At 44.5% G+C, this 25,520-nt stretch overlaps 2 protein-coding genes across 6 annotated transcripts; both read left to right on the forward strand.

Annotated features, from left to right (window-relative positions):
- Positions 1-1,311: 1,311 nt before the first annotated feature.
- On the forward strand, positions 1,312-4,304 carry LOC124682588. Of its 5 annotated transcripts, XM_047217247.1 has the most exons (4): positions 1,312-1,489; positions 1,587-1,608; positions 1,779-2,144; positions 2,674-3,286. In XM_047217247.1, exons 1-3 carry the CDS (start codon positions 1,337-1,339, stop codon positions 2,141-2,143), a joined length of 540 nt encoding a protein of 179 aa, XP_047073203.1. In that variant the 5' UTR covers positions 1,312-1,336; the 3' UTR covers position 2,144; positions 2,674-3,286. The 5 variants fall into 5 exon arrangements, 1 of the variants encoding a protein (XP_047073203.1); XR_006996347.1 differs by adding an exon at positions 4,117-4,304 and having other exon boundaries at positions 1,312-2,144; positions 2,674-2,840; XR_006996341.1 differs by having other exon boundaries at positions 1,312-2,144; positions 2,674-2,840; positions 3,035-3,286.
- A 9,224-nt stretch (positions 4,305-13,528) lies between these two features.
- On the forward strand, positions 13,529-14,619 carry LOC124682534 (phytosulfokine receptor 1-like). The gene has a single exon (XM_047217196.1). The coding sequence runs from the start codon at positions 13,583-13,585 to the stop codon at positions 14,414-14,416; it is 834 nt and encodes a 277-aa protein (XP_047073152.1). The 5' UTR covers positions 13,529-13,582; the 3' UTR covers positions 14,417-14,619.
- The last annotated feature ends 10,901 nt before the right edge of the window (positions 14,620-25,520 follow it).

Below are 25,520 nucleotides of genomic sequence, written 5' to 3' on the forward strand. Positions count from 1 at the left end.
CATAGATTTTCATAGATCTCTTTGACAGAGATCGATGAGGGTAGCACATGTGGTCTCTTTCTACATGCATGTAGGCCTCTTAGGTCCCCGGCATAGTAGGCCTATGGACAATTGAGCATCACTGGCCGTTGTCAAATGAAAATGGACGAGTTAATAGATGATCACATGCATACCTCGTCGCCCAGTGTAGAGAGCGTGGCATTCCCTTAAGTAGCTTGTGGGGCACGTACCGGCGGGGTCGCCCGTGTCATCTTGATTGGAGCCAGGCCCAAATCGCAGGGCACATGCGTTTGGTTGAGGTCATGGAGATGCGCCATGAGGTCACCAGGAAGAACATGACCTTCGACGACAACGATCGTGACCCACCGAACCGGGAGGGTGGCACACCTTATAGTGTTGGACGGGGCATAGCATAACTGGCTGTAAATGGTGTGGTTGTCGTTGCAGAGGCTGCCTGGCGACCTAGGAGGTGACCGAGCTCGTCGAAGAGGCGCCGCCGCCTGGTTGGACAAGACCGAGCATCTCGCCCATGATTGTGAAGAGCTTGATGTTGGCGTTGGCCTGAATGGCAATGACCAGTTTAATTAGCATTAGTCTTGGCTACGACATTGGTTGCTGCCTATGCCTTCTTTGCCTTCACGGCGCTACGCCGGGCTCCGCACTTCTTGATCTCAAGCGCCTGCTCCGCCAGTGTCAACTCTTTCTTCGAGATATTGACCATGATCTTGCGGCTGGCGGTAGGTGTGGTGGTGGAGGCAGTAGGAGCGAGGTCCATGGCGGCATTCCCTGAACAAATTTGGGCGTGGAATGGGTCGACGCACATACCTCGGTTCGCTTGCATTGGGCCGCTGGGCTATTCTATCCTCCCGCCCCCACGAAATAAGACAGACAGCGGATGTCCATTTTGGTCGGGCACTGGAGATGCCCTAAATATAGTGCATTCCCTTCTTAGGTTGCATGCAATAAATGGGAGCGGAGCATTCATTTCAGAGTGTATCTAAAGGTGTAATTGATGCCACCCCATGGAGAGCAATGAGGCTATCCACGGTAGCAACGTCGCGGCCAAGCACTGGGCGCTTGCCTCATTTTGTCTTCAACGATTGGGCCACGTGTCAGATGAACATTGGTTTGGCATAAAATATCTCTCCCAGCCCAAACGAGACCAGAGAAGCAATCCTATCCCCAGCCCCAGGTCGCCCACCCAACCCCCTCCCTGTTCGTGTCCTCCCCAAGCTCGTTGCCCTCGCGCCGCCTCTCCTCGGCTGCTGCACGCGCCTCCACGGCCGCCGTCGCGCCGCCGCGCCCCCTCGCTGGGCCAGCAGGGGCGAGGAACATCATGGGGATTCGCGTGCCTTCTCCTTTCTGCGTGCTGCTCCTCCTCCCTCATTGCTTCCATTCGCGGCGGTTCCTCTGCCGCCCTGTCTCCGCTAACGCCGCCGTCACTGGCCATGGCGCCGCCGCTGTTCTCATCTCAAGAATACGTCTACAGGTATGTAGCACACGCCTCTCTCTTCCTCTCCCTCTCAAATCCCACAGATTCTCACCTTTCTCTGTGCAGTAATTTCTATTTTGTTTATGCCTGCAAGGTGTTTGACAAAAATCCCACAGGTAAGATGAATCCACGTCTTATCTTTACTCTATTGTTAACTTTTAATAATTTTGTTTTTCCTGAAATTTGGCGTCTAGCAGTTTGCAATAGATTTGAAAATATGGATTCTAATAAACATATTTGGATCGGACAAGAACTGAACTGTATTTGTTTTGGATTCTGCCACTAGACGGTACTGCACACTTCATGGTGTTCACTTTGTGTCGTGCTGCCTCGCGGACGCTGCAGTCGCCCAAAGCAGCACCGCTTCATGCCGCTGATGTCGTCGCCGCCTCATCATCACCATCATTGGGAGCAGCGCCACCTCATCATCGCTGTCTCTGGGAGCAGCGCCACCTCACGCCATCGATGCTGACACCGCCATCGCCCGAAGCATCGCCACTTCATTCCATTGATGTCGTCGTCGCTTGGAGCACCACCACATCGTTGAGCCCTGATCACAGTAAAAGATGCAAGTCACGAATTAAGAAATCTACCATGGAGGCGCTGCAAAATTATGTTGGTGTCCAGCATTTTTGGGTAATTCTATCCTGAGGTAATTTAGGCCTCCCGAAACCTCTATTAATGTTAGTCCTTGCTGCCCTTGACTAAATCATTCATTATAATTTTGCCATCATCTTTGAACTGGATTTGTTCTGGTTAGATACGTGGGTGTTTGGGCGGATATATATGTCACGTACACACACTTTACTAACAAAATGTACTTGATCTTCCTCGAACTTATGCATTAAACATGTAACTTATGGAGCATTAAAATTTTGTTCAAATACATGTATTCCTTAAAATTTTGCGGGCTTTTTGGTATGCTATGTCATTGAATCAAACACTCCAAGAGAGAGTAAGGAAGGAGAGATAGCAAGGACACACAACAATTAATCGTGAAACTGCACGTATGTGGAAAACATAAAAGGGTGTATTATCTGGTTGAGTGTTGCTCAAGCTGCAGGGGGCACACACGCTGGATGTCGCCCACTACTCAACCTCGGTGACAGTAGCGAATGCCTAGATTAGTTGTAGAAATGATTAAGAAGATAACAGCTGAGGCTTTGTGGTATGCGATGCAGAAATTTAATCAGAAGGAAGAGCTATTTTCTTACATGGGGAGGTGGAACCTGGAGGGAGCAGAGTGGATTGTTGTTCTCTGCCTGAGGAGATGGGACGACCACATGCGCTACTTAGGGAGGTGTGGGCGTCGAGCGATGGAAGCGCGACCAATGTAGATGATGTCAAGGTGAGGCTTCTCTCGATCCTTTCCACTGGATCGTTTGTGCCTCCAAAAGAGGCCAATGAAAGCTATAATTCAAGAAAAACTCTTATTCTACAAATATCTAAATATATACTTGTATGCTCGATTGCTAATTTGATACACATGACTAATGAGTGGATACTGCTAAGTTGCTAACGACCAGTTTTGAACTTTATTAGTGCAGCATCAGAGCTTCAATTAAGTTGTGCACAATTTGTGCTCCAGTATACCATGGGAAGATCCTTATTCTACGCCCTTCATCATTTCGAAGTTATGGAGGAAAATCTATTTATCTTTTGTATTTAACCTCGGTAACTTTTGATCTCTTGTGTAAAAATATGTCTACATAAGCAATCGCACGACTGATATAGCAACATGATATAGCAACCGTACAGTTGTACATCTATTCTCGATTTATTATATTTTACTCCTTTATGATTGCCAGAAAACAAATCAGTTCTTTATATATTACATTATGGCTATATTCCCTTTGTAAGTGATAAAAAATTCTGATAACATGCACACGCACACCAGGAAACTGAAGAATTGTTCAACATGGCCAAAATAAAGGTGCAGATGTGCCACAGTATCTACTTGATGAATGTGGTAGCAGAGGGCATACTGTTGTAGAAGCACAGTCTGTTTTTTTTTTAGGAAGCCGTTGTTGTTTGCTGAAACTAGCAAAGAATGATTCAAGTGCAAAACGACGTGCCAAAGATCTTCCGTCGACAATATACTGATAAAAAATGTTTTCTGATTGGTAGCTCCAGGTGGATTATGGTACTCTAGCTTTTTATATTTCCAAAAAGCAATTTAGTAGAGTTATGTTACTGTCAATAGCGATCATATCATTTGAACATCAGATAGAAATCTCACCTGAAATTCATGCCTGTAGATAGACCAACTGGTAGCTGATTCATCAAGAAAGGGTTGCATTTTAGTGACCTCAATCAATGCTCGTGTTTCTTTACCTCATATTTTTTGACATATATAAATGGATAAGGAAAATGCATTGTTAAATCCTGAGCGATTCAAAAAGGGATTTTATTTTATTGTCTACCTTCCCTCAGATCTGTGCATGCTAACTGCGATTCTAACAAAAATAACTACAGGTACAATGTTCTTTTTTCAAGATATTGAGCATTGGGCAAGGTAGAACATGCGGCTAAATTTGGTGAAGTAGCTTGACAGCAGATATGACATCATATCAATCTTTCGGTTTTCCTTTTTTTTCATGATCTGCTCCCTTTATCTGAAACAGGGGGCATACGTGGACTGGATGGTGGATTAGGTGTCCCAAAGGTGCATATGTGCCACAACATCTACTTGTATTATCAAAACTGGTTGCTCTATTTTGGATTTAATCCTATTGGCATACTCTTTCTCTTACTTGAAATCACTATGTGAGTCGTGAGTAGTATGGCGCGGTTTATAATGCAGAGCTGATGAAGATTATGTTACCTATTTATGTATGTCAATGGGCAAACCATTCTGATAATTGGTGGCGGTAGGATGCATATATTACATACCCTTATTTAGTCAGCTATACTAATCCTCAGTTTTATCCTTTTCTTCAGTTCCTATATATGGTGTAGATATGCGTGAATGTTTTGCAATCTTGGTGCTCCTGGCAGTGCCCACTTTTTATTGTGTCATTTAGTCCCATGAGAGCCTAGCTGCACTTTCCGCATCCTTAGGTAACCATATCCTTCCTGTTTCTGCCTCTCTTTCTCTTCTACCTAGAATCCTCACCAGACAATGAATTCCTGATCTATATATCTATCATCGTGTATATGTCTCCACTTGATCCAATCAATTTTGTTAGGTGTTGGGTCTATTATGTCGGTGCAAATGAAGGTGGTGAAATTGACCTGGTCTTATTTGATAGGATGGGCAAGGAGATTATTTTTGGGTCAGTATAATGGTTGTTTTGGCCAGCAATTTAGTGCATCGGTCCTAACAGTAACATTGTAGCTCCTTTTTACATCCAAATGGCATCTCTTTATTTGATAGGAAACCTACAAAGTTTAGACTTATCATCAGAATCCAATAGCTTTTATATAAGAATGTTGCTGTTGAGCTGGCATGGTATGCTTTTTCGCCTTTTTCATTAATATTAACTGAAACATATGCTTTGTATTGCCTGCAACTTTGTTTTAGCTGATCTTTAAGAAAATCCAGCATGTCTAATTGACATAATAAGCCCATAGTTTAAGGTTTGAGAACTGTGGTAATAAATTTGTCTTCGTGGGGTTCAGCTGTGGTCGCAAGATGCCAATATATGACACTCGGGTTTTATATTTTTCATAATAGAGACTTATAAATATGGTTGCCCCTAAGTATATATTATCGATATGGCTTCTTCTACCTAAGTGACAAGGCTGAAGTAAGTTGTATATAAATGATTCTGGTCTAGATTAGTTTTGGATCCCTGAAAAGGATCTTGATGTCCCGTAGGCTACTACCATGTAAAAATTGATATGCTAAGTCCTGCCCTTTAACCATACTTATGGATCTTTATTATCAACCACAAAGAAACTGATGCACAGATTAGTTGAGCATGTATACTAAGGCTTTTCTCTTCTTTTTTCATAGATTTTAAAAAGTACAGGTTAGCCTTGAATGATTCACGGATTACTAGATTATACCTAAATTTAATTAATTATTATTAACCTTGTTTTCAAATATCATTAGTATGTGTAAGTTAAGAAAAATTAATGCCAACTTATAAATATTTATACTGAAGATGCTATTTCCCAAAAATCTTTTCGCGCCAATGAGGCAAAATCTCCAGTCGGAATTTGCTTCTCATTTTTGTTTTGTTGGGTAGATAGTTCTTTCATACATATAAAAATGATTTTTATTTATTTAATGAGAGTTCATTTGTACTACATATGAAAAATGATATATGCACGATTGTTCAAGTCTATGATGCCGACAAAAAGACTATGGCCGGATCATTTTCCGAGAGAGCTTTGCTAAGCGATGCATGATCGTAGGAACTAGGAAGGCTACATCTGAACTCAGTGCTTCCTAATAAAGTCAGTGAGACCTTTCCAGAGAGTTTAAAGGACTATTTCCGTATTCTACAGTTTTCTGTTTTCCAAAAAATATTCGAGCTTGTGAAAATCATAACTATTTAGTATATAATCGGAAATGTGCAAATAAGATTTCAGAATGTCCAGAAAAAGAAATCATGCATGTTTGAACCTTTTGCAAAACTATTTTAATAGGAGAACTGTTCGAACACTTTCAGCTTTGGTGTTTATTGTTTTCTACTCTGTTTTTCATCAACATTGTTTGTATATTGTTTTTGTTCTGAGAATTCTGCATGTGCATGGTGATTTACATGTATTTCTATGCATAGGCATTGGTGATAATGTCACGCCATGATACACTGCCGGGCCATAACCATAAGCCCATAAGAAACATGATTAGTCTCTCACCATTACCAAACTCACTGAATTATTACATTTTTGTACTAACATGCTTTAATATGGTGTGGTAGAAACCATACCATCATTAGTGCTATTATTTCCTTTAAGAATCACGCAAAAAAATCGTTTGTAGGTAATATGGTGCTACTTAATAGATTTGTTGTCAGCTAAATGTGAGCAAAACTAACATCCTTTAGTTCTTGAGATTTTTTCTTATACTTGGAGTAGCAATTTCCAACAATGCGCATGATAGCCACATTTCCTCTCTAAAGTAATTGAGATTTCTCTATGCTATCCTGGTTGTTGGGAGAATTGTTACTTTCTGTGCTAAACTAAAGGAAGGAAATGAAAAAGGATGTGTGATTTTATCTATGTCTCTCTACTGATTATATGCATCATTCATTGGTTCATGTATAATGTGGAGATCATAACTTTTGCCTTTGTCTAGCTCATGCTAACCTGGCCTTATTCAGATTCTCTTATCTTTCACACTATGTATACTTCTGAAACTGTCACTCTTACTATGTTGGTGGTTGAATTGAACTTGCTATTTTGTGCAACACTACGATTCTTTAAGTTCTATTGGAAAAGGAATTATTTCCTTCCTCCTAATATACTACTAAAATCATATCAGGGTGGCCATAATTTTTTGGTGCAAAGTTATGTTTGTTAGTGCATATGTAGGTCTTGGTGTGCAATACACTTTTGTTAGGAAAATGTCTTATGTAACTTCTTTATACAAACACTCATTTATTGGCAAGTGTGATGTGTTGCTTATTCTAAAAAGGCAATGAATTTCAGCTAATGGTTCTGCATGAGTGTTGTATTGTCTCAATAGTTTGATGTCTTGGTTAAGTTGTGAAGATTTCCTTTTCATAATTATTATTTGTTCTTCATAGGGTGTTAATTATTATGAAATCACAGTGAAATTTTAGCTAATGTTTCTACATATGAATGAGTTATATTATCTCAATAGGTAGATGAATTAGTTAGTTTGTAATTGTTTCCATAGATGAGTAAGTATTTGTTGTTCTGAGGATGGGACTGTACACATGATCCACTTTCTTTATCTCGAATTTAGTAAAATGCTTACTGTTATTTTTTTTTGGCTTCCACTACTTGCTGATGCATACTAGTATGACTGATTGTTCTTTCTAATCGATTTTGTAGTATACATGGTTAATTCATGTCTAACTGATTGGTCTTTTAAATTTATTTTGCAGTATCCATGGCTAGGTACATTAATTCTTATTTGTATTTGATGATGTTAGTGACGCCAACACTTTGTTGAAGCCGTGACTCTCAGGCCCGGGAAGTGACCATCAACCTATCTACACAGCAAGAGTGTCGCCCTATTTATCCTGTCATTCCAATGCCACAAATGCCCCTCTTATCTGAAACAGTTTAATGACTGAATTGCTGATTGTTTTTTACACAATGTTTGCAGTCACAAGGCTGTGCTTGCTGCCTGTAATGGCGCTGCCACTGCCTAATGATGATGACGATATGATCGAGTGGTGAGAGGATGAGTCTTAACATACTTTAAGAGGCGGAGAATGTTATTTGTACAAGAGTCGGCCGCTTTTGGTTGAGAGGATGAGTCTTAGCATACTTTAAGAGGCGGAGAATGTTATTTGTACAAGAGTCGGCCGCTTTTTGGTTGAAAGGCTTGATATTCAGGCCGAAATGTTTTCCCTTTGTTCAAGAACTATTGTGTGTGACACTGATCTACATGTTTGCCATCGATTTTTTGTTGGCCACATTGCTGCGTTACTTTGGTTCATTAGTATTATTATGCATAAAAGCGTTACTATAGATGATATATATCTATCTTCTGTGTCTGCATGTTTGTCTTGTGATCCTGAGTTTGTGTAATTTTAGAGCTCTGGACTGCCATAGTCGCTAAGATTATTGCTTGTTCTCTTGCCTAATATCTCATCTTTAGTCGTACCAAGCCAGTACCGTATTACCATTTCATCACATTGTTTTCATCGTTCTTATACAAACTGTGAACTAGCGTGAATTTTACGGGATCGTGCGCCAAGGCGCACATCTAAATCTAGTTGCTATAAGTTGTGCTCCCTCCCATTTATAATCTGTTTTAAATATTCAAATAGTAAAAATATATACGTTTAACCATGTTAATAAAACGAAATATAAACTTTTACATTATATATTTCTTGAGTTTAGCTAGGCTGTTTGGTATCGTAAACAAACAGCAATCACGTTAAATCCATCATATTTAGACCGTATGGATAACTTCACAAAAAAAAAATCACCAACGTCGATCTTTCATATTACCAGAGTCTCCACGTTAATTCCAAGTATAATTCCACCGGATCTACCGATCGGTGGAATTCTAATCCCCCTCAACCGGACCGCATCTGCTACTGCTAGTGGTTGTGCCTCTTGGATATTCTCATTTTCTTTGTGAGATGACTACTGCCAATGGTTGGTTCTGCGCATCCAGTGACATTGTACCTTATCTTGTGACTAGTAGGTACACCTCGTGCTCGTGTACTTCATCTCCAGAGAGAAACTGCAGCTTCTTTCTAGCACTGACATGCGAATACTAGCTAGTAGGTTGGCTAAATATACTGCTTGGTATTTAGTCTTGTCATAGTGATTCTTGGTGCCATCAACTAGTTTATCGTTCTTGCCGACATGTAAAAATCAACCAGACGATTTTATACATTTGATGAGAAACAACTTGACCAAGAGGCCATCGGCGAAGACGGCAGATGTAAATGCAGCCTACCAAACATCAAATACGTTGCACCAAGCCACTCAATGTCATCCACAACATCTAGGAACGTGTCGTTTCTGTTAACGTATGCATAATAAAATCTTCCTATGATATTTTGTGTCCCTATTTTTCCCTATGCAGTGGAACTGTAGCCAAACGGGATCACTAAGGACACGTTTTGGTAGCATGCAGATGGTTGGGCCAGGTTGGGTACGGACGAAATTTGCCCGATTGGTTGCCTCCATGAGGCATTGGGCTGCGCCCGCACGCCGCTTAAAGCAGCCCAGGGGTAGACCCAAAGACAATGCTCGATTACACCATTTATATCGGGACAGGTCGGGTCGAGCGAAAACGGAGGGCCCCGCTGCACGCGTGATGCATGGGAGGGAGACGTCGCGTCTCTTTGAGGAGCACACGACATAAATTCAATCACCGCACCCACTCCTCTTCTCACTCTCCCTCTTCATCTCTCACCCCTCAAAGTGTTACATCAAGGTCAGTGGTTGCACTACCGCCGACGGATCGATTGCTCGGCAGCAAAGACGAAGAGCTCGACCGCAACTGCGACCAGCGTCAGCGGTACCTCGATCTCGAGCACCACCGGCCTCTCCAATGGCGGCAAGCACGTGCAAATTCTTCTCTGATGCTCTATTTTGGAGGATCTAGTCAGGTAGATGTATTGATAGTTGTTTCGACGACATGCATACCAGATTTGTTAGGGTTAGCAATGTTTTTGGATTACATTGATGCCTTGTATAGATGAATCCCCATTGTTTTGCTCGGTGGTTATTGGTAGTTCGCTTCTGTTGTGCATCGATCTAGAAGTACCGGTCACTTGCACGGCATATTTTCATCAAATTGTTTCGAGATTTTGGTTCGCTGGATGTGGTGTACATAGGAGAGTTTCGGGGATTTGAGAATCTGGGTTTGCCTATGATTAGAACAAGGACAACGCATAGCACTTTTGGAACGGAGTTAGCGAATCCGGTGAATTGCGGTAACAAAAATTGTTAGCATTTTCTAGGTTCGCTAATCCCGTCTCTTAAAATTGTGTGCATATTATGAACTACGATGCGTTGCAACTATGAATATGGACTTCTTATTTCTGTTTTCTTGCTGAGTTGGCCTATGATTATACCTTCGACACAGTACAAATTGAAAGATGGACCTTGTGATTTGTGGTAACAAAAACTGCTAGCACTTACTCAGTTCACTAACTCCATCTCTGAAGAATCTTGGTCCTACATTACATATGAGGCCAACATCGATTGCATTGTGCTGCCTTGCATAGTATCTATTTTCCCTTTGTTGTTTCTTGGCCGATGATTATAGCACCACATAGCAGCATATATATATATACGGGTGAGGTAATAAGACATTTAACAATTAGGTAGCACATAAATATTATTTGTTCTTGCTATATGTTAAATATTCGATTATCTCATTCACTCATGTTTTTTTTATCACACATATGAGGCCACATCTGCTTCTATATGTTCTCAGCGAATAATAGTTCTACAAACTTTCTAATTTAGGGTGGAGTGATCGAAACTAGTGGCACGTACAAACCAAGATTTTATGTGCTTGTAACTTGTTTCGCTTACTCCATCCCTGAAGATGTGTGTCCATTGCCACATGTAGCAAGTTTCGTAGGCTGCAAAAAAGCATATTTGTGGCAACATTTTTTTTTCTGGAAGTGCCAATAATTGTAATAGTTTTTCCACATGCAGTAACACTCATGAGATAGGTTTTAGTAGTATTATGTCCAAAAAATTGTAGATTTGAGTTATTTTCTACCCTTGTTTGCATTGCTAACCCGCATGCTTTTAGGTTTGTAGGGATTGACGGTTGGTTAACAACTACAGAGCTCAAAATGGAGGAGGAAAACCGAAAGAGCGGCCGGTTTTGGGAACCGGTCTAAGGCAGTGGCCCCAACCAACTTCTGCAAGGTGTTGATTGCACCTGGGTTGGGAATGCTCCTATGCCAAACCAACGCATTCATGCTTTATCTGGTGGCAGTCCATAAGAAGATCACCCTGAAAACCTTCACTGGATTTAGCTTTGACATCAACATCTCTAATGTCAATGGAAGAGTCTGCCTAGATCATGGGTGGCCTGCCTTCGCCATAGCTCATGACCTCAAGATAGGGTTCCGCCTCACATTCAAGAAGTTCTCACCTGGGGTCTACAAGGTGGTGAGCTTCGACTACAGTGGTGCTTAGGTCGTGAAGAGGTGCCCTGATCACCATGAAGCAATGGTGCTATGTTTGTTGCTTCTCATATCGATTTTATGTAGCACTGGTAACGTAGTATGCAGAAGTTGTCCTGAATATGTCTGTTAACGTGTCTAGAACTGCTATCCTAGTCCTAGTATAATCGTAAGGTGTCATGATTTGCTATCTAGTATTTTTGTTGCATGCAATTGGTCTTTTGTTATTGTTTCGGTTGGTAACCTCACATGTGTGAGCACGAGGTAACCATAGACGCGCGGCTGCAGACAACCAAACTAGGTGCAACTTGTCTGAGGTACCGAGTACGCAGCCAACCAAACTAGGTGTAACAAGTCTCAGGAGGATGCGCAACATGGCCCAATGCCTGTTTTTACTCAGCATTCCCAGTTAGACCATGAATTCGACGCAGGCTACCAAACGTGCCTTAGTACACTTCCTAGGCATGGGTTCTTGCATAAGAGCATCTCCAACGGGAGCGACACATTTAATTGTCCGCTAGAGTCCGTTTGCGTCACCCCGCAGACGCGAAAATAACCGTTTTTATCCGCGCGTCCGTTTGCGTCTGGGGGTGGCTCCAGCGAGGCAACCCTTTAATTTCTATTTGTTTTTTTCTCTTCTCCATTTGGGAGCATAGTTCCAAACATTACATATTGGGAACATGATTTTACACAAACTAATACATAATTTGGAACATGGTTTACACAAACTAATACATAGTTTGAACCATGGTTGACACAAATTAAAACATTGGAAAATGAGGAAAGCCAGTAGTGTTGGTTCCGTATGTTCGTTGCCAAGAAAGAACACTCCCAGGCACCTCCAGTCACCCAAACTGGAAAATCCAGCTGGTGATGATAGCACTGTTGGTCCTTTCGAGGAAGAACATCCAGAAACCGCCACTACTGGCTTCAATTGGCTCGTAGCCATATTCGCTGCAAAGAAAGAACACTCTAACAGTTTTAACTGTCGGTATCCGAGCCGGACTCACCGTTGTGGTAGTGCCTGCAGCAGGCTGTGCCGTCGAGCACCTTGACGATCATCTCACCGTCCCCCTGGTAGAGGAAGGTGAGCTGGCAGCCGGGCTCGAGCGCGAGGTTGTGGGCGAACTTTTCCCACCTCGTGTGCAGGTACATCTTGCCCTGCCCGTCGAACAAGACCTCGACAGGCCACCGGCAGAAGTTGCAGCTGGCCTCCCGTAGCTGCAACTGGGCCGGCTCGACACCATCGACGAACTCGGCGAACGTGTCTGAGAGCCGCTTGATGCCGACTGGGTCGCCGTCGATGCGGAGGAGGAACTCGAAGCAGCGCTCCTCCTGCGAAGACGAGGAGGGCGCAGGCGACGGCGACCGTGGGGCCGTAGCTGCTCCATCACGGCGGCCCCTGCCCCGGCCCCGGGGGCGCCCAGGCCCGCGGCCTCGACCGCCTCGCCGACCACCAGGACCCGCCATGGACTTCCTTGCGAGCCAGGATGCGTCGCAGGAACAGCTAGGTGGCGCTACGATGGAGCTTGTGGCGGCTAGGGTTTGTGTGGAGGAGTGGATGAGGAAGAAGAGCGTGCGCGCTCTCTTTATATAGGCCGGAGGCAGGCGACGACCACGGGACGTGTGGCGTCTCCATTACTGCGTTGGCGGAGGTGGGCGGCGACCGCTCGGTACGCGAGGCATCGCCAGTAACGTGACGCAGACTGCCAAAGCGACACAGCGGCACCAGTCGCTGGCGCGCCTGAGAAGACGCATCGACGCAGGGTCGCTGACAAGCGGGCCCGACGAAACGTCCACCAGACGCGAGCGGACACTTTGCGCGTCCCCGCAGCGTCCGAAGAGACGCATCTGATGCGCATATTTGGGCCAGGTTTGCGTCGTCGCGGATGGCCCGATCACTTTGCATCGCTTCGCTGGAGCAGTGACCCGACGCATTTCCCGGTAAACGCAGTTGGAGATACGCTAAGACAATGCCCCCTCTTTCTTGTTGTAGCTGACGACATGTGGTAGCTGACGACAAGCAATAATCTACTACTAGAATATCTTTTTTTGTTGTGGGTGCTAGAAGAAATTTGAGCCGAGGAGGAGTTGCCAGCAGCTTCAGTCCATGCCACCCACGAATGTTAGTCGACATACAAGAACAAAACCGATGTTTGAATTGGGAGGCAGTTGTGGTCACGGACTAGTACTGAACCACTTGCACCGCATGCTTACAAACACACGTACACTATAAGATAGGATGAAAACCCAAGCAGTTTTTGTCAACAACACTCACTTGCGTTCCAAAAAAGGTTTCTTGCATACACGTATTTAGAACACCAGAACTTAATCCATGGCGAAATGTTGGCTGCTGCTGCTCTTCTTGGTGTTCCTCTTGCTGGCCATGAGCGCGACGTCGTGCCACCCGGATGACCTCCGCGCGCTGCGGGGCTTTGTCGGGAACCTCAATGGCGGGGGTGTCCTTCTCCGTGGAACATGGTCTGGCTCCTCATGCTGCGACTGGGAAGGTGTGGGCTGCGATGGTACAAGCGGCCGCGTCACGGCGTTGCGGCTTCCGATTAGCCTCGAGGATTGCGGTAAGCTCAAGTCGCTCAACCTTGCCAACGAAAGATTGGTTGGCACCATCCCGTCGTGGATTGGTGAGCTTGACCACCATTGCTACTTGGTTCTCTCGGATAATTCATTGGTTGGTAAGGTACCCAATAGTTTGCAGATAAGACTCAAGGGCCTCGCCACCGCTGGTCGTTCACTAGGTATGGCTTTCGCTAACATGCCATTGCATGTGAAGGGGAACCGAAGAACCCTCGACGAACAAACAAATACAATACAGGGGACCAACAACACTGTTAGATCTGGGAACGACAATGCTGTTTCTGGGAACGACAACACTGTCATATGTGGGAACAACAACACTGTATCTGGGAGCAACAACACCATTGCATCTGGCAGTGACAATATCGTAACTGGCAGCAACCATATTGTATGTGGGACCAAACATATCATAACTGATAACAACAATGACGTATCCGGCAATGATAATAATGTATCTGGGAGCTTCCATACTGTATCCGGGAGCCACAATACTGTATCTGGGAGTAACAATACTGTATCTGGAAGCAACCATATCATATCTGGAAGCAACAAGGTCGTGACAGGAGATGAATGATTTGTCAGGGGATCGCTTCCATCTTTCATAAAGGAGCTCTCACCCTTGTCCAAGTTCGGTGCAGCTGACAATCACTTGGTAGGGACAATCGAGTTATGTAACTTCATGGATATAGCATCATTCTCCTAGTTTAAATATACTTTCCCGAAAATATCTTACATACATGCTGATATGAATATCAAAGGAGGCTTTCATGCAGCTGATGTATACCGAAGCGTGTTTTCTTATGTACGAATTTGCATTGACATGCAGCTGATGTGGACCAAGCTTGTTCTACTATGTGATGCATTAATAAACATATTTTTGTTGAATCCACCATGCTTGCATACATCAGAAAACAACCACACATGCAGTGGCGGAGCTAGGATTCAACTAGGTATGCAGAGTTCAATTTTTTTCAAGCACGACAATACAAGACATGAAAGTTCACAATGGCAATACATGAAACTAAAAATTGTTCTTACTAGCGGCAACATTTTGGTAATGCTAAAAAACCAAGTAGAAAATTACGATTTTATCATCTCACATTCAGCATGGACATGGATCACGAGCGTGACGGTCTGCTATGGCTGAACTTTAGTCCGTACAAGCTAGCAACCAACTAAGGACTATCCTCTATTCTAAAGTGAAATCGGGAAACATAGAAAATGAGAAGAACCAGATACAGACTATGGTAATAGCTAAAGTAACATACTCCCTCCATTCCCTAAAACATGTTTGAGATTTGTTAAATTCAGATATATCTAGACACTAAATAGAAACAAAAAATAGAGATGGTTCCACTGAGCGAGCCCGCTGTTGTAGTTTGTATTGACACGTATCGGCCGTTGTTCTAGTGCAAGTCGTGCCTCACGACACCAAGAGGCAGGATGCTGCATTCTATCGATATTTGCTGACTAGATCAGGTGCCCGGTAGCAGTCCTCATAGGCCAAAGGTGTCCGATCGAAAATAAGTCGATTTTGTTGGTAGAATTCATGCTTGACGATTTAACTACACGTGTAAAGCTCGTCCATTAATGCAATCGTTCGAATAATTTCTGAAAGTTACTGATCTTACAAGTGCACGATCAACCTAACCAACAAGGATATTAATTTCTACCTGAAATTAAGAACACATAAGAACTAAAATTACAATCAAGATATTGCGCATATAGATAAGAGCTTTATTGAAAAGATGGGATTCCGAGTAGTAGGTCTTGATCTGGACGTTGGCCTCCAAAACATTATGTATACATGAACGTTGGAGCAATGACTAACCTTTTAATCTAATCAAAATCCGAGTAACCCTAACAAAAACTACTATTTATTACAAACCTACGGAGGAGATGCGCTGCCTTAACATTGCACCGTGGCGGGCATGCTTGGGCCGCTAGTCCAAGATAGGCCTTCGGCTGCGTGTGATGTGCTTGGTCGCAGCTCGCGGTCTAGTCTGCAGGTATTGGTCAGCCACTTGCATCATGTGGTGTTCTTAAAAAAAACTTGCATTACGTGGTTCCTTCGCTTGATATTCGGTTTGCACACTTTTTTTAAACAAAAAAGGACCACGAATGGTCCAGTAGATGCATTTACCCAGGAGCGGTAGGCTTACAGATTATGTAGATGACTTCCGAAAGAAAATAAAATACATTGTAGACCTCATCTTTAACAAAAGGGGCCCTAAAAAAGTAGCGCAAAACGCCATTGAGTCCTCCTCCACCAGCGATGTAGACTACCTCTACTCCATGGCCACCCGCGTTGTCGCAGGGGACATCACCACTTGGAGACAGGCAAGCGTCGATCGCCACGACAGAGCTGCAGAAGACCCTCCCCTTTGGCACACTGGCCGAGAAGGAGAAGGAGGGCCGCCCTTCGGCCATGAGAAGCATCGGCGAGATGGCATCAGTCATTGAGGATCCGGTGCTAATGAACTCCAGAATAACAGGAGACGAACTCCCCAAGGTCGCCCTTCGACCAGAAGGATTGGCAGAGGGGAGGAGGAACGGCTCCACCGAGAACTCCACCAGTGATGAGCTCAAGGACCCGGAGTACCTCTAGATCCGATGCCAGAGCAGTTAAACCAGCCAACACGCGAGCTTATTGAGTGATTTATGTCTCAATCCCACCTCGATGCTCCGCAAGAGACCACCTAGATAGGGAGGAGACGGCCTCCGAAGCTTGCACACTTGAAAGAGGCCTTGGACTAAAACTCTCGTATAGATTTTTTTTCCAATAAAGAGCATATATTAATATCGCGGAGATCCAGTTACACCTAGCCTCTGCAACAAGATCATGCCCTAATCCCTAATGACATAAGGGATGCACACAACCAAAAAAAGAAATACGAAAAAAAGTCCTGCTATAGAGATCGAAAACTTGAAACAACAACACTGACACCACCAAGACAACACCACAAGATCATCTTCTCCATAAGCGGCGCCTCCAAGAAGGAAACATTACACAAACGCTATCATCGTCTGATCACAGATCTTAGTTTTTCACCCTGAAAAAGTCCTCCCTCTCAAAACAATGTCTTCAACAAGAACATTGCCACGCACAATCAATTAAGGCCAGACCTTGGATTTTCACCCTGAAAGATAGAACTCTGAAATTCTCCTGTGCAGTCGGCCCCACATACAAGTCGCTGTTTGAAGTCACGAAGCTCCAAGCCAGTTCCACCTCACCACCAAGATTCGACCACCATTGCTCTTCCACTGATCTCGGCTTTCATAAACTTCTCCGCCAGCACCATGGAAAGAAAACAAACTCCATGATATTAACAGCCAGCAGAGCTTCGAAGCCCTCCCTCTGAAACCAAACGGTCAAATAAAAAACATGGGTGCGCACGACCGAAAACACCCAATCCAACAATCTTCAGGCATTGATCGCACAATGAATTTCGCCAGCAGGACCTTCCGTGACATGATAAATCCAGCCAGCCCAGTGGGAAGAAGCCTCCGATCGATCTTCACTTGGCGCGAGAGAAATCCTAGGACAACCACCTTTATTAGGCAGAACAGCATCCCTCCTCGCCGCCGCCCGCCGATCGATCTCATCGGCGGAAGAGGAGGCCATCACCGACCACAGACCCGGCAATGAAACGTCCATCGCCTCCCCCAAAACCGAAGAAGGCCACCAGCATGAGCCGCCGAGAAGGAGAGGCGTAGAGGATCCACCAGGCACGACCACGCCTCCTAAGACGTCAGATCCACGGCCGTCAGGGTCACCCCCTCTGAAAGAACATCTCTCATATTATGTTTTGAGTGTTTGATGTCATTGTATGTGATACACTAATGCTTGTTTAAGTGATACAGGGATTATATAGATACATTTGTTTGTGTGTTGGATGTGGTCAGTGCTGTCAAAAAGAAACAGCAAAAAGTTCATCAGGCCGGATAATCCGGGCCGGATATTTCCAAAATATCCGGCCCCCAGTTTTTCGGCTAAGGACTTGAGGAATTGCAGCTCAGTACATTCTGGATAGGGGCCGGACATTTGCCCGGATATTGTCCCGGTTTTGTCCCAGGACCGGATTATCTGGGCCGGACATTTCAGAAATATCCGGCCCCCTCGAAAATGGCTAAGGACCTGAAGAAAAGCAAGTCTGGATAGTGGCCGGATATTTGGCCGGACATTGTCCCGGTTTTGTACCTGAGGCCGGATTATCCGGGGGGGCGGATTATCCGGCCCTTTCTTAGGCCGGATTATCCGGGCCCCCGAAAGGCTCAACGGGTGGATTTTGGGGAGGGGTATTTATACCCCTCTTCTTCTTCCTTACCCCTTTGCTCAATCATTGCACAAGAAATCTGCCAAGCTTCACCTCCATTAGAGCCACCTCAAGAAACACAAGATTTGCAAGATCTCCTTCCTTCCCCAACCAAAGCTCTTGATCTTTGGAGATTCGAAGGAGAAGCCACCGATCTACATCCTCACCGAAGCATTTTTCATTTCCCCCTCATTTGTTTGAGGGATCTCATGCTAGTGTTCCTATTTGGTTCCCTAGTTGATTTGTGTTGATGTGTTGTTGTTGATTGTTGTATTGTTTCAGATTTGGGAGCCTCCAATTCAGTTGTGGATGTGTGCCCCAAGAACCCTGTAAAGGCCCGGTTTCCGCCTCGAGGAAATCCCTTAGTGGAAGTGGGCTAGGCCTTCGTGGCGTTGCTCACGGGAGATCCGAGTGAAGCCTTCGGGGCCGTTGGTTTGGCTTTCGTAGCAACCACACTCCTCCAAACGTAGACGTACCTTCTTGCAAAGGAAGGGAACTACGGGAATCATCTCCGTGTCATCGCGTGCTCCACTCTCGGTTACCTCTATCCTATTCTATCTCTTATATTGCGTAGCTTTATCTTGCTTAGTTGCTTATCTTGTCATATAGGTATATTCACTAAGTTGCATATCTAGAGAATTTAACTTTGTGTCAAGCCTAAATTTAAAAAGAACTAAAAATTGGTTAGCACCTATTCACCCCCCTCTAGGTGCGGCATACGATCCTTTCAATTGGTATCAGAGCCTCGGCTCTTATTTCGGGCTTAACCGCCTAAGAGTATGCCGAACGAGGAGTCTTCGGAAGGGGCCGCCAAGACGGTCTCCATGGAAGACTTCAATTCGTTGAAGTCTTCCATGGAAGCCCAAATGGAAAGCTCGAAAAGATGATTGCCGAGCTTTTGGCTCCGGTCCCTCCCAAGGCTCCCATTGTAGAGGTAAAGGACACGGGTGCGTTAGAAGAGGGAGATGCTTCGGAATTACCCTCCTCTACCAAACCCGTGGAAGGTGATAACTTAAACACTATCAAAAATCCCATTGCATCTCCTAGGGCAACTAGTGGAGGTGAGAGCTACAATCGAGTAGCTCCACCTTTTCTATCTCCCGATATACCGGTTCCCCATCCCCATATGAACATTCGGGGCGACCCACCTAAGTTTTCCATTGAGAATTTCGATACTTGGCAATTTGAGTTTCGCTCTCATGTTTGCAGTGCCTCCAATGAACTTTGGAGAATCATCATGGAAGGCTTCAAGCCATACAATCCGGACAAGTTGACTAGAAGAGAAGTGATTGATAGTCAACTCAACAACACCGCCTTGCACATGATTCAAACTAGTGTGGGGACAAAGGAATTGCATCGTGTTCGGAGCTACACCACCGCCAAGGAAGCTTGGGATGGTTTGGCCGCTAGTTGCATTGGAAGTGAGAGCACGAGGAGGAACAAGTATAATGTTCTTAAGAATAAAGCCGAAGGTTTCATGAGGCTACCGAATGAAGATCATGAAGTCATGTATGGAAGACTTCTCACCGTTGCCGATGCCTTCCGGCTTATTGGTGCCACCCACATCAATGACTCTTGGATCAAGGAGAAGTACATTGAATGCATGATGCCGTTTGTACCCATTGATGTCAAGACTCTTGTCGGGAGGGAATGCTATTCCTCTCTCACCTCTCAACAATCTTGCACGAGATGCAAGCTCTCAAGGTGCTTGAGCAAAACTCTCATGATTCTCGCAATCAAGCTCTTGGGATGACAAAAGGGTCCAACCTTGCCTTGGCGGTCAACTCCGTTGAAGAAGTGATTCCTCAAGAATCGTATAGGGCATCTTGGAGTATGTCCTATCCGGAAGACTTGGAACACCACTACCATGACCACATGGCATTCCATGCTAACTCTTTTTGGGTTGACCCATCCAAGGCCAAGGAAGACAACATCAAGAGAAAAAACTCAAGGGGGTTCACAAGTTCGGGCCCAAGGACAAGATCTTGCTACAATTGTGATGACAAGCGCCACTTCATTGCCGAGTGCCCCTATGAGAATAGGGAAACTCATGGTGGAAGGCTCATTCCCAAGGACAAAAGCAAAGACTCAAAGGGCAAATATTCAAAAGCCCCCAAGAAGAAATTCTACAACAACAAGACCAAGAAGGGCAAGAGGCCCTCAAAATTGTGCTAGTGACTAGGGAAGAATATTCTTCCAATGAGTTTGAAAGCACTAGTGATGATGAAGATGAAGAAAGCTCAAAGGAGGTGGCCGCCATTGTCACCACCAACATTCCCTCTTCATCCCTCTTCGAATCCCCCAATGAAAGTCCTCATATCAAGAATGCACATTGCTTCATGGCAAGGTCCTCCTTGGACACATCTATTGTGCTATCAACTCAAGAAGAGTATACCTCCGGAGATGATGATGTTGATGATGAAGAAGATGCAACCTCTAATGGATTGGTCGCTCTTGCCTCCCTCTCCACTAACTCTTCATCACCAAGTGAATTCTCCAATGAGGTCATTCATGTGGAGGAAGAAAGTTGCCTCATGGCTAAATCCTCCGAGGTATCATCTTCTAACCCCTCTATGCCTATCATTTCAAGTGATCTAGGGGTTGATCTTGCTAGTCTAAAAGTGAAACAAGAAATGCTAGAGTTTGATGATTTCATTCTTAACCTACAAGGTAATACTAAAAAGCATGTTTCAAATCTCATGGTTCGTATGGCTCAACTAAATGGTACTCTTGAGAAAAAATGCCAAATAGAGAGAGAAGATGATCTTGAACTACATGCTCTTAGAAATGCCCTTGAGGAAAGCCAAGAAACCATAGCTTCTCTTGAAGAGAGGTTAGAAAATCTTGGAGATCCTCAAGATAAAATTAACAAGCTCACTAAAGCTAGAGATCTTGCTAGAGCTAAGAGTAAAGTGCTTTCAAAGGAAAAGGCCAAATTTGGTGTTGATCATGAGAAACTTGTGAGAGATCTAGATGATCTAGACAAGGCACACAAAGCCTTGAAGAGTGAATACTTGATACGTCTCAAACGTATCTATAATTTCTTATGTTACATGCTACTTTTATGATGATACTCACATGTTTTATACACATTATATGTCATTATTATGCATTTTCCGGCACTAACCTATTGACGAGATGCCGAAGAGCCAGTCTTGTTTTCTGCTGTTTTTGGTTTCAGAAATCCTAGTAAGGAAATATTCTCGGAATTGGACGAAATCAACGCCCAGGGTCCTATATTTGCACGAAGCTTCCAGAAGACCGAAGGAGTCACGAAGTGGGGCCACAAGGCGCCGCCACAACAGGGCGGCGTGGCCAGCAAGGGGCCCGTGCGGCCCTGTTGTGTGGGGCCCCCGTGGCGCCTCTTGACCTGCCCTTCCGCCTACTTAAAGCCTCCGTCGCGAAACCCCCGCATGCGAGAGCCACGAGACGGAAAACCTTACGGAGACGCCGCCGCCGCCAATCCCATCTCGGGGGATTCGAGAGATTGCCTCCGGCACCCTGCCGGAGAGGGGAATCATCTCCCGGAGGTCTCTTCATCGCCATGATCGCCTCCGGATCGATGTGTGAGTAGTTCACCCCTGGACTATGGGTCCATAGAAGTAGCTAGATGGTCGTCTTCTCCTCATTGTGCTATCATGTTAGATCTTGTTAGCTGCCTATCATGATCAAGATCATCTATTTGTAATCCTTCATGTTGTGTTTGTTGGGATCCGATGAATATTGAATACTATGTCAAGTTGATTATCAATCTATCATATATGTTATTTATGTTCTTGCATGCTCTCCGTTGCTAGTAGAGGCTCGGCCAAGTTGATACTTGTGACTCCAAGAGGGAGTATTTATGCTCGATTGTGGGTTCATGCCTCCATTAAACTGCGGGACGAGTGACGAGAAAGTTCTAAGGTTGTGGATGTCTTGTTGCCACTAGGTATAAAACATCGATGCTTTGTCTAAGGATATTTGTGTTGATTACATTACGCACCATACTTAATGCAATTGTCCGTTGTTTACAACTTAATACTCGGAGGGGGTTCGGATGATAACTCGAAGGTGGACTTTTTAGGCATAGATGCATGCCTGGATAGCGGTCTATGTACTTTGTCGTAATGCCCCGATTAAATCTCATAGTACTCATCATGATATATGTATGTGCATTGTTATGCCTTCTTTATTTGTCAATTGCCCAAGCTGTAATTTGTTCACCCAACATCTCGCTATCTTATGGGAGAGACACCACTAGTGAACTGTGGACCCCGGTCCTATTCTTTACATCCGAAATACAAACTGCCGCAATTGTTCTTTCATCGTTCTTCGCAAACAATCATCATCTTCCACACAATACGTTTAATCCTTTGTTTACGAGCAAGCCGGTGAGATTGACAACCTCACCGTTACGTTGGGGCAAAGTACTTTGATTGTGTTGTGCAGGGTTCCACGTTGGCGCCGAATCCCCGGTGTTGCGCCGCACTACACTCCGCCACCATCAACCTTCAACGTGCTTCTTGGCTCCTCCTGGTTCGATAAACCTTGGTTTCTTTTCGAGGGAAAACTTGCTACCGTACGCATCACACCTTCCTCTTGGGGTTCCCAACGGACGTGTCGACTGCACGCATCAATACTCTCTCCTCTCCAAGTCTTATGAGCAACTTCAAATTAGGCTCGCTTCATATGACATACCTAGCACCTCTACTCCTTCATGTGATCATGCAAATATTATTGAGGAAAATGCTAGGTTGAAGGATGAACTTTCTAAGGCCTCCTCTCCCCAAAGTAAACTTTCTTTGGATGATCTTTTGAGTAAGCAAAGATCAAACAATGGGAAGGAGGGCCTTGGTTATAATGCCAAGGCAAAGAAGGCAAACAAGCAAAAGGCCAAGCCCGCACAAGAGAACAAGAAAGCCATCACTAATGGTGAAGCCTCCAAGGGCAAAACCATAAATGATGATGATGCGGGAATTGCTAACCCTCACTATGTTTTATTTAAAGATTATTATGGTGATGTTTATGCTAAATATGTTGGCCCATATGATGATTATGTTGCTTGGTCTATTTGGGTCCCAAAGACCCTTGTTGCTAACAAAAGAGGACCCATTGAGAAATGGGTACCTAAATCCAAGAATTGATCTCTTGTAGGACTATGCCGCCGGAGGTTCAAAATGGGTACTTGATAGTGGATGTACAAGTCATATGACCGGCGGCAAGAACCTCGTCAAGGAGTTGAGGCCTAACATAAGTGATATCACCGTCTCCTTTGGCGATAATTCTACATCCGAGGTATTGGGTTTTGGCAAGGTTGTGGTTGCACACAACATTACTCCTGTGGATGTCATGCTTGTCAAAACCCTTGGTTACAATTTGCTTTCCGTTTCCGCCCTTGGCAAGATGGGTTTCGCCGTCTTTATTGATAATGATATTGTGGTCCTCTTGTGGAGCAAGACTCTAAAAGTCGCTTTCGTTGGGTATCGCGAACACAACTTGTATGTGGTGGACTTTTCGGGGACCACCACGACAAGTGCGATGTGCCTTTTCGGAAAGGCGGACGTGGGTTGGTTGTGGCATCGCCGCCTAGCCCATGTCAACATGAGAACTTTGCAAAGTCTTCACAAGGGGAACCATATTGTGGGACTAATGGAAAATGTGTCTTTTGCCAAAGATCGTGTTTGTAGGGCTTGTGTTGAAGGCAAAATGCATGACTCTCCTCATCCAAGCAAGACTATCATCTCTTCCAAGAGGATCTTGGAGCTCCTTCATGTGGATCTCTTTGGTCCCGTTACTCATGCAAGTCTTGGTGCGAAGAAACATTGCTTGGTGATTGTTGATGACTACTCAAGATACACTTGGGTCTACTTTCTCAAGACGAAGGATGAGACCCAACAAATATTCATTGACTTTGCTACCGAGGTGCAACGCCAACACAACCTCCTCATTATGGCAATAAGAAGTGACAACGGCTCCGAGTTCAAGAACTACACACTCAATGATTTTCTTAGTGATGAGGGGATTCGACATCAATATTCCGCTGCTTACACCCCTCAACAAAATGGTGTTGCGGAGAGGAAGAACCGGACTCTTATGGATATGGCAAGATCTATGATGGCGGAGTATAAATCCCGCTATAACTTTTGGGCGGAAGCCATCTCCACCGCTTGCCACTCCTCTAACCGGCTATATCTCCGCAAGGGCTTGAACAAGACTCCATATGAAATACTCACCGGGAACAAGCCTAATATCTCATACTTCAAGGTGTTCGGGTGTAAGTGTTTCTACAAAATCAAATGAGTTCGTTTGTCTAAATTTGCTCCTAAAGCTTTGGAGGGTATATTTGTTGGTTACGGTGCCGAATCTCACACTTATAGAATCTTTGATGTATCCTCCGGGATTATCATTGAATCTTGTAGTGTGAAGTTCGAAGAAAATGATGGCTCCCAAGTGGGGCAAGTTGATGTTTGTGCAGGTGATGAAATACCTCAAGATGCCATAGTAAGAATAGGTGTGGGATTTTTCCGCCCCATTGAGGGACACGGTGTGGCTTCTCGGGAAGAACTATGCTCTACCACGGTGGAGCCCTCATCTTCTCAACATCAACAAACCCTACCTAGTGAAGCAAATGATGCACCAACCCAAGAACAAGAACAAGACCCTCCCTCTTGTGTGCAAGATCAAGGACAAGATCAACCAAGCATTCATGATGGCTCCAATGAGGATCCAATCAACTCTTGCCCTTCTCCGAATATTGTTCAAGATCAAGCACATGAGGATGAGCAACCTCAAGAAATTGAGGAAGCTCAAGTTGAAGGTCAAGACGGGGACCCAAATGATCAAGTTGATCAAGTGACACCTCCAAGGCCAAGAAGGTCCAAAGAGGAGATCGAGGCCCGTCGTCTAGCAAGAAGAGATAGGAACCTTGAGCTTCGTGGACACACTCATGACAAGGTTCTTGGTGATGTAAGGGCAAAGGTTTCCACAAGAAGGCAATTGGCTAACTTTAGCAATCATCATGCTTATATCTCCTTAGTGGAACCCAAGAAAGTATTTGAAGCCCTTGAAGATTCGGATTGGTTGGAAGCTATGCATGAAGAACTCAACAACTTCAAGCGCAACAAAGTGTGGACCTTAGTAGAGAAGCCAAAGGGGTGCCGCAATGTTATAGGCACTAAATGGATTTTCAAGAACAAGCAAGATGAGTTTGGAAATGTTGTGAGGAACAAGGCAAGATTGGTGGCTCAAGGGTTCTCTCAAGTTGAGGGAATTGACTTTGGAGAAACCTATGCTCCCGTGGCTCGCCTTGAGTCCATCTCGTATCCTTCTTGCTTATGCATCGCATCATAACTTTAAGTTACAACAAATGGATGTGAAAAG

This window comes from Lolium rigidum, chromosome 1, assembly GCF_022539505.1.
Source record: "Lolium rigidum isolate FL_2022 chromosome 1, APGP_CSIRO_Lrig_0.1, whole genome shotgun sequence".
Lineage (NCBI taxonomy): Eukaryota > Viridiplantae > Streptophyta > Magnoliopsida > Poales > Poaceae > Lolium > Lolium rigidum.

Excerpts from the sequence above, each read along its gene's own strand:
- LOC124682588 (XM_047217247.1), top strand. The coding sequence starts at position 1,337 with ATGGGGATTCGCGTGCCTTCTCCTTTCTGCGTGCTGCTCCTCCTCCCT. Across the intron at positions 1,490-1,586 it reads TCTCAAGAATACGTCTACAG|GTGTTTGACAAAAATCCCAC; the intron begins GTATGTAGCACA and ends TATGCCTGCAAG. Across the intron at positions 1,609-1,778 it reads GTTTGACAAAAATCCCACAG|ACGGTACTGCACACTTCATG; the intron begins GTAAGATGAATC and ends TTCTGCCACTAG.
- LOC124682534 (XM_047217196.1), top strand. The coding sequence starts at position 13,583 with ATGGCGAAATGTTGGCTGCTGCTGCTCTTCTTGGTGTTCCTCTTGCTG.